Here is a 12341-nt window from a genome sequence, read left to right on the forward strand (position 1 = left end):
GAAGAAATAAGGTGGAAGTCATTTTACCAGCACGTAAGGGGTGTATTTGAATGCAAAAACATTTTTGTTTGTCAAAAGCCCATCTAGAAATGGGCCAATGATGAACAAAGTTAAAGCCTGATAGGGGCACGACTGATACAGCAGTTGGGTTGAAGAAACTTTGAACTTCTTCTGGATGGTATTGGTCATCTGAGAGTAACTGGTTAAGGCTTATATTTGCAAAGGAATTCTGGCCATGAGAGAACATCTGGTCCCACTGGATCAAAGTTAATAACTTATTTGGAAATAACAAGTAGAAGGCACAAAACAGGAAAATTTATAGCAAAGCTAACTTTAGCTGAGGATACAATCTGAGCAACACAAGTTGTAAGAACTGCAAGCAGCGACAAGACAGAACCCAAAACATTGAGCTGAAGATCAGTTACAGTTGCAATTCCCACACCCACAAGAAGGATGACTAATGAAAGTTGGATATTCCTACTGCAATTATTAAAATAAGTATTAGTACAAAGCTGTAAGTGGATCAATTATACATGAAAAGAGAAGATAGAAAACAAAAAGAGAAGATCACTTAACCAAAGATGGCCACAAGTAAATACAAAAAGCATAGATAAACTTCAGTGTATAAGAAATTTAATACAAACAATGCAACAGCTTAGGCAAGAAAAGAGAAGGAAAAATAATGCTACGATATAAGATTGATATGAAAGAAAGCGCAAACGGTCAAAAGGTGAAAAGTGTGAAAAGTAATAATGACCGAGGTTTAAAAGACAAACACAATCCAGAATATCTAAAGACAATTGAAAAAGAGGAAAAGAGAGAAGTTCCAAGAAATCACACAAGCATATTCCACAACAATGAAATGACTAAAACAACCATAAGATCTCAACCTAATGATATTTCGAGATAGCAAAATCAAGGAAACTATCTTCCAAACATACTAGATTCGATGACCAATATAAATGCTTGCTTCTCTTGAAAACGTCTTTACTCTCTAAAAGCTTGTTTGGTATGACTCTCCACCAAGTGAACACAACTTTCCTTTTTCTATTGAAAACTCTTTTAAATTATTTTTAGGTGACTGGTTGCAACTAAAGAACAACTTTCAGAGATTGGGGGGTGAAAAAAAATTTCCATGTCTAGTGGGAGATGCTCAAACTTTAAATGCTAAAATTCCGAAAAACCCCTTACACTATTTCACAAATTCCATCATAAATTTTCACAACATAGCCTACTTTACTCAGCCAAACTTATATTTAAAGTCACTACAGTTTCTTTTCACTACAAAAAGCCATAATTAAAATCAAACAGGCAACAATTTTTTTCTTAAGACTCAACTTGTAAAAGCTCAACTGATCAAAGCCTTACTTGTAAAAGTTCTAACAGAGAACCAAACCAAGCAAATGCTTAATCCAAGATTCAACGGTCTACTCTAAGCAAATGCCTTTTGAGCATTGGGTATTATTTTCTGGCCAATAAAGAAATTGTCCCTAACACCAAATCTGAAACAATTAAGGGAGCACGGTACCAAACTTTCTTGTAGAATGACACAAGAAGAACAAAGGAATAACTACATTTTATCATACTAATGAAGCAGTGAGATCAAAACTGACCTGAATTTCTTCCTGAAGAAAAGAGTCTCCAAAAGAATGGTGCAGGGGATGATTGCAAGTTTCGTCATCTAAAATGAAATATAAACAAGGAAAAGGAATCAGAAAACCAAATCTCTTTATAAAGATTTTAAAATACTAGACTACAGTGTTAGTTCCAAAGTTTCGAGCAGAACGTAAATGGCAATATCTAATAGCAATATCTAAAGATGAAGCAAGATCCTAGTATGTATCTAAAGAAACATATGTAGTTAAATGCAACACCTGCTTTTTGATAATTTAAAGCACATCAGAGTACATAGCATATATTTATTTTCAAAAAGGGGAAAATAAAACACATACAAGCATATTTATTGAACAGAGAAGATAAAACATAACATCTAAAATAAAATATCTTTTATTATGATTTTGTATATTTTGCTACACAGTGGAGTACTGAAGTTCTCCTGGAAAAGTTATTAAGTTAAATAACCGCTAGATGATAATCTGGTTCACTCTAGCCAACAAAAGATTCTAGATCACAGGTAAAAACTTGAAGAATGGAATTTTACCTGGTAGAAACCAACAGAATTGAAACCCAAGCTAAGATTCAACAGCCCAATAGATATCCCATTCAATACCCCAAATCCCATTACAGCTCTTGGATCAAAAGGCTTGTGCTCAAATAATTTCATCCATAATGCCACATGAAGCGAACAAAAAGTAACAAGAAGATGCCAGCTTGTCAAAGTTGTGGCTGCATTTCAGAAGGAATTCGAATAAATGATCAAGCAATATTTAATGCGGCAAAGTAAAACAAGAATGATCATAATGATTGTTTTGTCCTTTTTTTATTTAAAGGAACAATATGCTTAGAATTAACTAATGAAGAGATTTACAAGAGGGAAACAAGCTGTCCATGTAAATACAAAAGCAAGCCACCAACATGATCTTCAAAATTGCCACAAGTATGATGAATTTACGTCAACTATGTTTCCAAAGCAATGAGTTGGCATGTCACAATATATAGGGCTGTCATGAACTGAATAAAAAACAAAAAGGAGCTATATAATCCGAATCATTTTAACACTTTATACAAATATATCAGAGCATCATCCCTCTGAAATATATTGTAACCACAAAGTACTAGACACCATTATCCTCTTGCAAGCCAATAAATTATAAGATTCTTGGAAAGGAAAAGCCAACAAAAAACATCGCTAAAAAATTGTACCAACCCACCACCACATTGGAATCCATAAAGCTTAGCCATTATTATTCCTCTACGATCATACAATCAATCTTCACTGACATTCAGTAACCTAGACTCTTAAAAAGCTAGTACTTAGTAATTTCCCATCAATCACATAATTTAAGGCGTCAGGTTAGAATTAGATCTAACAGCAATAGAATTAAAGAACCAATTTTTTTTTTTAAAAAAAAAAAACTACCAAAAGTGAAACCAAGTGAGCTAATAAGCGCCTTGTTGCAAATCACAATAGACACTGATGAAATCACCGACAAACTCAATGCCCCAACTGTTCCTAACTGGAACTTCTGCCCTTCACTCATCTTCTTCTTCGCCTCACTTCCACTTTGATCCCGATCGACACAGAACCAAAATATATAAATATACATACATAATTTTATAAGCATACATATACAAATACTGTACGTATACGCGTATACGCGTACACGCATACATACATTATTTTAAATCATAATTTGTCAAAAAATTTCAGCAAATCAACCAGCAGCCGAACAAGCTGAACTGTAAAAATGACGATGGCACAATCAAATTCAACAAAATAGATAAGCGGAATTGAATTGCGATTTACGAGAGTTTCAGATTGAAAAACCCTAGATCTGCTAAATTAGTTTAAAAGAAATATCAATTAGCCTCAAGAGTACGATTCTGAGAGAATCTGAAATGTAAACAAAACTACCTTTTTAATTATTAAAATAAAAAGAAAAAAAATTATAGGGATTATGCTGCTTGTTTGTTTTACTTCTTATAAGAAGAAAGCCTCCACTGTTTCGTTTGATACTGAGAGAAACAGAGAAGAACGAAAGCATATAAAAATGAAAACGACGCAATGGAAAAAAATTTAATTTGCCTTTATATGGCATAATAACATCTGGCTGCCTATCATTTAGGCTTTCTAAATTAAATGCAGAATTTATTAATATGACCAATTCGATCCCATCTTCAGGACTACCCTTCCAATGTAATATTGGCAGTAAGATGTGTACTGGAACCTTTTACATACAATTTCATGGTGGTATAATTTAAAAATTTTGGTGCATGATAGACCAGGTCATCAGATCTATTTTTTAAATATTTAAAAGAAAATTTTAATTTTATATAGAGAGACAACTTATATCTTTGATTCGAAAAATGAGAAGATAATGTGTCCACAATCATTAGAAATAGTTGTTATCCTTGAAAGGTTGATTGTAAACAAGCTAATTAAGTAAGGAATCTATATGATGGAAATAGAGAATGTACGTCTTTAAATGAGAAACTAAGAGAATACACGGGCATAACGTTTTCGACTAATATTTGTATTTAATATAAAATAATGTAAATGTAATGATGTTACTCAAATTGTGGGGTTTTTCAATGTTTTCAATTAAAGATACAGGCAAAATTACCTAATTAACGTAGCACTTAAGTGATGTGTTTTACCGGAAATTGTTGCTCGTGTGTCACGCTAACATTTTAGAAGCCAGATGCGGTAGGTGTTTGATTGGTGCTAACTAATGTCTTTCAACATTTGCTTTATTTTAGTTTAATTCATTAAAACTTATTTTGATTTGTAGTATTACAAATCTTTGGATCCGTGCATTTGACTCAATTTATTTGAAAAGAGTTTTTAAGTCAATGTTTAGCAATGACAAAGAACAATTATTTTAGAGTGGGGTTCTTTTTACATATCTATCCTGAGATTTCACGTATTTACAATTATAAGAATGTACCAAGGTACGTTTAGAGATCTTCCCTATTATTAGTATTTCCGTTTGTTGACCGTTTGTGGACCGTGAAAATGATGAAAAGTAATAAGACCTATATTACCAATATGAAAAGTAAAATGATGAAAACTTGTCCTTTCATCAATTAAAGAATCTAATAAGACCTTTATTTTCTTCTTATATATCACTATAAACTAAAATTTTCACAAAATACAATAAATAGTAAAAAAATATTGGGTCCAATGAGATTGTATTAAGTTGAAACCACATTTCCAGCAGGTGCAGTCCTTGAACCATATCTATCATCACGATGTATTGGCGTAGATCATTTCGTGCTTTTCTACACACACACACACACAAAAATTAATTTGTATTACAGACAAAAAAATTTGATAATGATAAGATTAAAATACGAGAAAACATACGAACTGACATTCGAAGATCTTCTCTTCATTTCAAGTTTGTTGATATTCAAAGACCTCACAGGCTCTTTACAAGCCCTCTTATTGTGGCCCATTGATCACATATAGAGCATGTTATTCTATCAATTTAGGATTCAAAATAATAATTGCATGCATATACCTGAACAGTTTCGTATAGCTTACTTTATGATCTTAGCTTAAATGCTCTAAACCTTTGTTCTTTGCCTTGTACAACCTCTGATTTCAAAATGTTATCCCATATTTTCTAAAGAGCTTTGATCTAAGTACATCAATTGGTAGCTCAGTGTTAGCTCTAAATGGATGAAGGGAGGTAATAGTTATCCAGGTTGAGATAGCCTCATAATTCTCATTGTTTCTTACACAAGTGTGTTCTAAACAATGTTTCTTGATTTGAAAGTGCCTCTTATTCCAGTTAGGACTTACTTGTATCCTCCAAGTACAACCCTCAACAGCACACTTAAATGTGACTCTCGACTTTTCTTTCTTCACTCTTTCAAGTTTGAAGCCATTCTTGATTGTAATTACTTTGACAATATTCCTGAATTCATCCTTATTCTTAAATAGCTAACCAGGCTAAAGTGTAATCCCTTACCATCAGTTGCAAACTTAAAATCATTTGAGTTTGCCTTATATTTACAACAAGCTTTTTAAGCATCCTCTCCATTACTGTAACTTGATTCAGTACTGCTATCATCTCCAGACTAATAGACATATAATGCATCATCAAGCTCATCAATTTTAAATTGATTAAAGTCTTCTTCATTGCTAATAGAGTGCATATCCTTTTCATTTTTTCAGGTTCAGGTTCTTCAACAGGTGACAGAATTGTTGCCATGCTTTCATATGAATCTTGTACAACATCAGTTGCTGCTGAGGACTCAACAATATGGCTTTTATCATTCAAATTAGGAGAGCAAACTCCTTCTGCTCAGTAAAGTCAAACAGCAGTAAAGTCAAACCAATCAACCTCTGGTTCAGGTGCTAATGGAACTTCAAATTGTGCATCTAGACTTTCACCTTTATATTTTTTTTTTCTCCAGGCAAAGTTCTATTGCCTCTATCTTTTGTCAACTCATCTAATTTAGTATGGCCCAACTATATTTCTTCTCCCTTAGCTTGTTGAATGTATCTTAGAAATCAGATTCTGTCTTCAAAGTGGCATAACTTGTCTCCTAAGGTAACATAACTTCAAAGCTGACTGTAGTGGCGTGCTTAATAGGCTAATGAAAGCACAAATCCTTGATATTAGTCCACAACTTCTTCAAGTTGGATTGCTCTGGTATCACTGATGCAACAGTGAGTAGGTCACCTCCTGCAACAATGAGTAGGTCACCTCCTACAACAGCCTTTATATCTATGTATATATAGTTGGAAAAAAAATTACATAGACATCTATTTAGAATTAAGACAGTCAACAATGTACTTAAAAAAAACGAATTACATTTACTCATATCATAAATGCATTTATGGTATTATACAACTGATATCTTATATGAGACTAAAATTGAGCAACCTCGAAACTTGTGCATTAACTGAACTGTCACCTTTAATAGCCTAACCTGTGCATTAACTATACTTTCAATATAAGCGGAAATGTTCAATAAGAAATAAATATACATCAAATAAATGGGAAATTTACACTAATAACCATAAACATTTTGGTTTTTTTCATCTTAATCCCCCAAACAAATTTCTATCAACATTAGCCATAAAAGACCCTTTGAGACCAAAATACCCCTCTCCCTCATCTCCAACTTTCACGCATCTCTCCCAAACCAAACAAACACCCATCATCGGCGGCAACATCATCCCTCGTCAGCGGCGGCTTCATCCCTCATCGGCAACCGATCTACCATTTACAGCCTTCAACAAAGCCTAGGTTAGTCATTTAACTTATTTTCATGAATTTAAAATGAAATTTTAGATTAATAATGGTTGTAGTTTGAGAATAATGGTGGTGGTGTTTGTGGTGGTGGTGGTGTTTGTGGGAGTATATTGAATTGAGAATTTGGGAGGGGGGGGGGCTGCCGCACTAATTTGGTGCGACAGCGCGTGGCTCTGTCACACCAAAAATTACAGTAGCCTTTTTTTTTTTACGAGTCAATTTTTTTTTTCTGTAAATGTAATGTAATAATTTTATAAATATTACAGATACATGGCGAAATCAGAATCATCGGATATCGAAGTAGGCAAGATGTATTTTCGTTATGCCGATCACTTTTCTGGTCGAATTTCGAGCATGTGTAAGTTATCTTTGGTCGTAAAAGCCATCGAGGAAAAATTAACAAAGCGGCAGTTGAGTATGTTCAAAAAGGATATATTTGGCCATTTCTTAGAGTGTCGAAGTTTTCCATTTAGTGGGGTAATTTTACACAATCTTTTACTGAGGCAAGTGGCCCATGAAGAAGATAGCCGTGAGGATCAGTTATGGTTTCAAATTGGTGAGCATTTGATTCGCTTGTCAATTGTCGAATGGTGCTTGGTTACTGGACTTTCATTTGGTGTTGATACCAAACAAAAAAATGATGAAATGGAGCAGAGGCTACGGAATACGTATTTTGGTGGAGTGCATCGTAAGATCAGTGTGAACGAATTCGATGCAGTATTTAAGAAGTTGAAATTCGAGGAAATGGACAATATGGAAGCATTAAAGATTGCGCTGTTTTATTTTACGGACAGAGTACTAAATGCAAGAAAAAATCACTGTCAAATCAATTTCGATTGGCTTGACCAAGTTGATGATATAGAGTACTTTCGAAAGCGTCCATGGGGTCTATTGTCGTGGGAAATTATTTACGAGAGTCTTGACAATGCACTGTTCCAGAAAGATGAGAAATTGAAGAGGACTCGGTTGAAAAATCCAGATCATAACATTGAAAAATACAATCTTTACGGCTTTACGTCCGGGGTTCAGGTGCGTTTTTTTTATTTATTAATAAGTTTTATAGTATTAAATATTTGATAGTTGTTTTATTTGATTTTCCACTTTGGTTGTTGTAGGCTTGGATTTACGAAGCAATCGGAGGTTTGCCATCAACATGGGTTGTTAAAACAAAAAAGAAGATTCCCCGAATTTTGCAATGGAAGCCCATGGTGTATTTAATAATCAACTTTGCGGAGGTTTATTCGTTCTTCAACGACGAATCTCGTCTTGTAAGTAATATGTATTAGTTATTTTTTTAACTTTACCGAATTTAAGTTATGCATACTTAATTAAAATTTTCAATTGAATTTATGGCAGGAGGACATTTTACAAACTCTTGAGCCAAATTCAACGGAGAGTAGCAGAAAATATTGGCTCTCTGTGAAGGATTACATGCCAAGCATTCCAGACTGGGTTCATAAGGTCGGTATACTCTAAGTACTATCAATTTTTTAATCGAAATTTTTGACTTTTCATTTACTAATTTTAAATGATACTTTATACAGCACCAACCCTCAATCAACGCGATGCCGTCGGTTACAAGGCAATCAGACGAGCATGACGATCATGGCGACATACCAAACCCAATACCAGAGCAGCGTCATGACACTTTTGAGGATGAGGTGGCTGTTGATGACCACCAGGAGCAAACAGACAACTCTGATGATACACGTGAGGTATTTATTATAAATAATATACGATATTTTTCCTTTATAATTCATTATTTTTTTACTGTTATTCTAAAGTTTTATTTTTTTCTTTTGTAATAGTCGAGGAAAAAGCAATTTAATGATTACATACGACGGCGGCTGGATAAGATTGATCGTAACGTGTATGAAATGAAGTCAGAATTAAAAGATTTTAAAGAAACCATTGTTGGCTTTATCGACACATTTTCTAAATGTCCAAATAAGAATTCTCCCACTGCACGCTCGTATGCGGTGAGCAAATTTAAATTTAATAATTATGTTCGTTTAACTTTTAATTTGATAGTTGTTTAATATGTTCTTCTTGGCGAGTGGACAGGCCCCGGATGACTATAGAGTGTATACTGACGTGGGCAATCAAAATTTGTCTACACCCACGTCATTGTATAGTTTCTACGGGGATGTTAGTGGGGAGAGCGTGCAGGTGTTCACTGAGGTGCCTCCGGGCGTTAGTAAGTTCGACCGCGCGTACATACCGTCGTATGTTTATAACAGTCCTTACATGATTCCTCCAGTCAGGCGAGAACAGAACGTCCGGCCTTTACCTCGATCCCAAATCATGGAGCATGCGATTGACATGAGTACGAGTGTGGATGTAAATCCACTAAGAGGATTGGAGGACTCTAGTCTGTTTGCTGAGTTTGATTGATGGTTCGCTGGTGATATCACAGTCCGCCGGAGAGTCCAGCACCCGCAGTCATTCTTTCAAATAATTTTGGGTACAGCTTCGATGGGATGGCTAGGCGATGAGGTATTTATATTTTCGAAGTTGTCTCTTAAGTGTTGTGGATTTGTGTATAAAATTTTTCTTTTAAATCGTAATGTTTCTGTTTCTCTACAGCATATTCACGAGTATCTCCGCTTGATTAGCGAGAAACAACGGCAGTATCCGAATGCCTTACTTCAACGTGTGACACATACTGACACATTTTTTTGGGTAACGTGCCGGCAAAACTTATAAAAACTATTTAATTTTTTTTAATTATTACCTTTAAGTTTTGTTAATTTATGCATTTCTTGGTTATCTATGTACTAGGTGTTCTTGAATCAGTTATGGAACAACGGGGATTGTGCGGTTGATTCATTAGTATTCGACGACCGCTTGAATAGTTATCTTTGTGGGCGACAGCACACAATGTCCAAATCAATGACGGATGTCGATATGGTATGTATTTTATTGCATTTCGCATACTCCATAATGAAAATATTCGAGTTGTCGCTTTTTCTTGGTTGTATTTCAATTTCATACATAACGAACATGTTTTTCAATTTTTAAATATAGTTACTCATCCCTGTTAACTTGGACGGCGCGCATTGGGTACTAGCACGAGTTGACTTTCGGAAAAACAAAATCCTTGATGGAAGATCCGAGTGCTACAAAATAGTACAAGAAATTACCATCTCCATTCTGCTCGAGGTGAGCGGCTGTACCCTCATTCGCTGTAGTTAGTACATGAGAGTATTTAGGGAGCAAGTTGTATGACTCTGCAGAGTTGCCTCAAACTATTTCAAGACCAACTTCTCTCGCTCGATATGCCTGCTGGTATGTTAACTGAACACCGTATTCCTGTTGCATATATACTCTTATGTCATTCGGAGTATAAATTCTCTTGTCTTGAATATATTTTTCTGCGATAATATGACCGACAACCCGGCTCCTTACTTGATGACGTCCATCAACCAATACCTCATTATGATAAGTGTGTACATTGTCAATTCTCTTCACCACCCAAGGAACATTTTACTCGTTCGAACATCTAGTTGCTCGAATACGCCATTTACATGATTTTGAACAACAGTGAGCCTCGAAACGTGTCGTAGTAGACCGTGCAATCTTGAAATCAAACTTATCTCTAAAGGCAACCTTACGTAGTTGTAATATAAACTCATTCTTCTCAGCAAATAGCTTACCCACACTGATATAATCTGAATCACAACTGCTAACAAAGCTTGGAGCAAGACTTGTAAGGGGGTCAATTCGCCTTCTCGATCGAACCATAAAAGGACTAGGTTTATTGCCTCTGTTATTCACAGGAGTATTGTCTTCACACTCATCGTCGTGCTGAAACAACGGAACATTTTAAAGGACCGGCTCTTCCATCATCACCATCATTATTGAAATGAGTGCCCCTCGTATTATTAGAAGGTTCTGCACAAACATTATCCCCCTTTGTCTCATGATGAAAATCGTCATTGTCCCGAAAATCATTGTTGTGATACGGAGAATACCGTTGCTCCAACGACGTCGTTATTGGAAATACCGTTGCTCCAACATCCTCTAACGTAACGCCGTTATCATCAATGTTGTCATAATTGTCGTGGATTGGAGAGTAATATAGCTACAGTGATATTGTCCTTGGCAACACCTCTTCATCATTATCGGGAGTGAGGAGTGTGGATTCCTCCCACTCCAGCGTTTACATGTGGCTCAATACCTTCACTCGCAACTCGAGGTGATGTGATCACGAATATAGGAATGCATCCAAAATTGGCTACTTTAGATGCCATATGCAACACAACCCTCACCATTTCATCATCAAATATATCCATGGGCAGTGCACATATACGATATAATGTGTTACTAGACCTCAAAGTTGTCTTCATTGTGATACTATATTCATTAGGGTTTACTTGTAACACCTCGTATACTCTTGCCAATAACTGATCAAACAGACAATTTTTCCAAACCAAAAAAGCTCAATTTTTACCATTCACATACTCCATACGACCATCCTCTAATGTCTCCCACCAACCATCGTAACACAATTCAAGTACAACTGAATCCATTAAGTTTGAAATTATAAAAAAAAAAATTATTTGGATCCGGATCAAATTAATACAGTTTTAATGAATCTCCAAGGCTTGGTACGACAGGTGCCTGTCGCACCAAGCAAGGTGCAACAGGTGCCTGTCGCACCAAGTAAGGTGCGACAGGCAGCCTGTTGCCAGATTCACCCACGTGACTCAGTTCAGCAAGTTCAGAAAATAACTCATACCACTAAGTGATGCCGATTAGTGTTGGATCCAGATAGATTATGATCGGATTTTACTTTTACCGTTGTCTTTTGCTGTCGCCGTTGGTTGATGATTCAAGAGTGGAAAGCTGCGTTTGGTTTGACGATATGGGAGAAAGATTATTGCTTTTGGTTTGTAAAGAGGGTAATTTGGGAAGAAAGGCTTGTGTTTGGCTAATGTTGATAGAAAAAAGTTGAGAGGGTTAGTTGTGAAAATAACAAAATATTTATGGTTATTTTCATAAATTTCCCCCAAATAAATTATAAACCTTAAATGCTAGTCATATCGACAACTAAATCATCAACTGTGCCTTGACAAAAACTATCTTTTATGACTAACATCTACAGTGGCTACACCTTACAAAATAAATGACAATACCAACATAATTTTCCATCGTACAGTCAAGCATAATGAAATAATGGAAGAAACAACCATCACAAAAACCCAAAAATGACTTATTAGCTTCAACAGCCAGGTAATGAAAAAAAATGCCATTACACATACACAGCTTGTGACTTCAATAACAAAAGCTTATATAATTCATTCCTAATTACATAAATATTACAAATTTATGCATTTATATGCTTTATTAAAATCTAAATAGTGGCTGCAACTTGCAATATGTGACGATACGAGCACTATTTGCTCTCCTATATTATGAAATAAATGAACAAACATCCATCACAGAGAC

General features: G+C 35.2%; 1 protein-coding gene across 1 annotated transcript in view; it reads right to left on the reverse strand.

Moving 5' to 3' along the window:
• The window catches only part of LOC18040727 (UDP-xylose transporter 3), a 4848-nt gene extending 1063 nt beyond the window's left edge, over positions 1-3785 (reverse strand). Inside the window, exons 1-7 of the mRNA XM_006431945.2 lie at positions 3536-3785; positions 3297-3360; positions 3041-3196; positions 2162-2346; positions 1614-1681; positions 348-480; positions 28-189 (exon numbers count right to left, since the gene is read on the reverse strand). Coding sequence (XP_006432008.2) covers positions 28-189; positions 348-480; positions 1614-1681; positions 2162-2346; positions 3041-3161 — 669 coding nt within the window. The 5' untranslated portion in view covers positions 3162-3196; positions 3297-3360; positions 3536-3785. The remainder of the gene's footprint in view (positions 1-27; positions 190-347; positions 481-1613; positions 1682-2161; positions 2347-3040; positions 3197-3296; positions 3361-3535) is intronic.
• Between the last annotated feature and the right edge of the window lie 8556 nt (positions 3786-12341).

The sequence above is a fragment of the Citrus clementina genome, unplaced genomic scaffold (assembly GCF_000493195.1).
Source record: "Citrus clementina cultivar Clemenules unplaced genomic scaffold, Citrus_clementina_v1.0 scaffold_5, whole genome shotgun sequence".
In the NCBI taxonomy this organism is placed as follows: domain Eukaryota; kingdom Viridiplantae; phylum Streptophyta; class Magnoliopsida; order Sapindales; family Rutaceae; genus Citrus; species Citrus x clementina.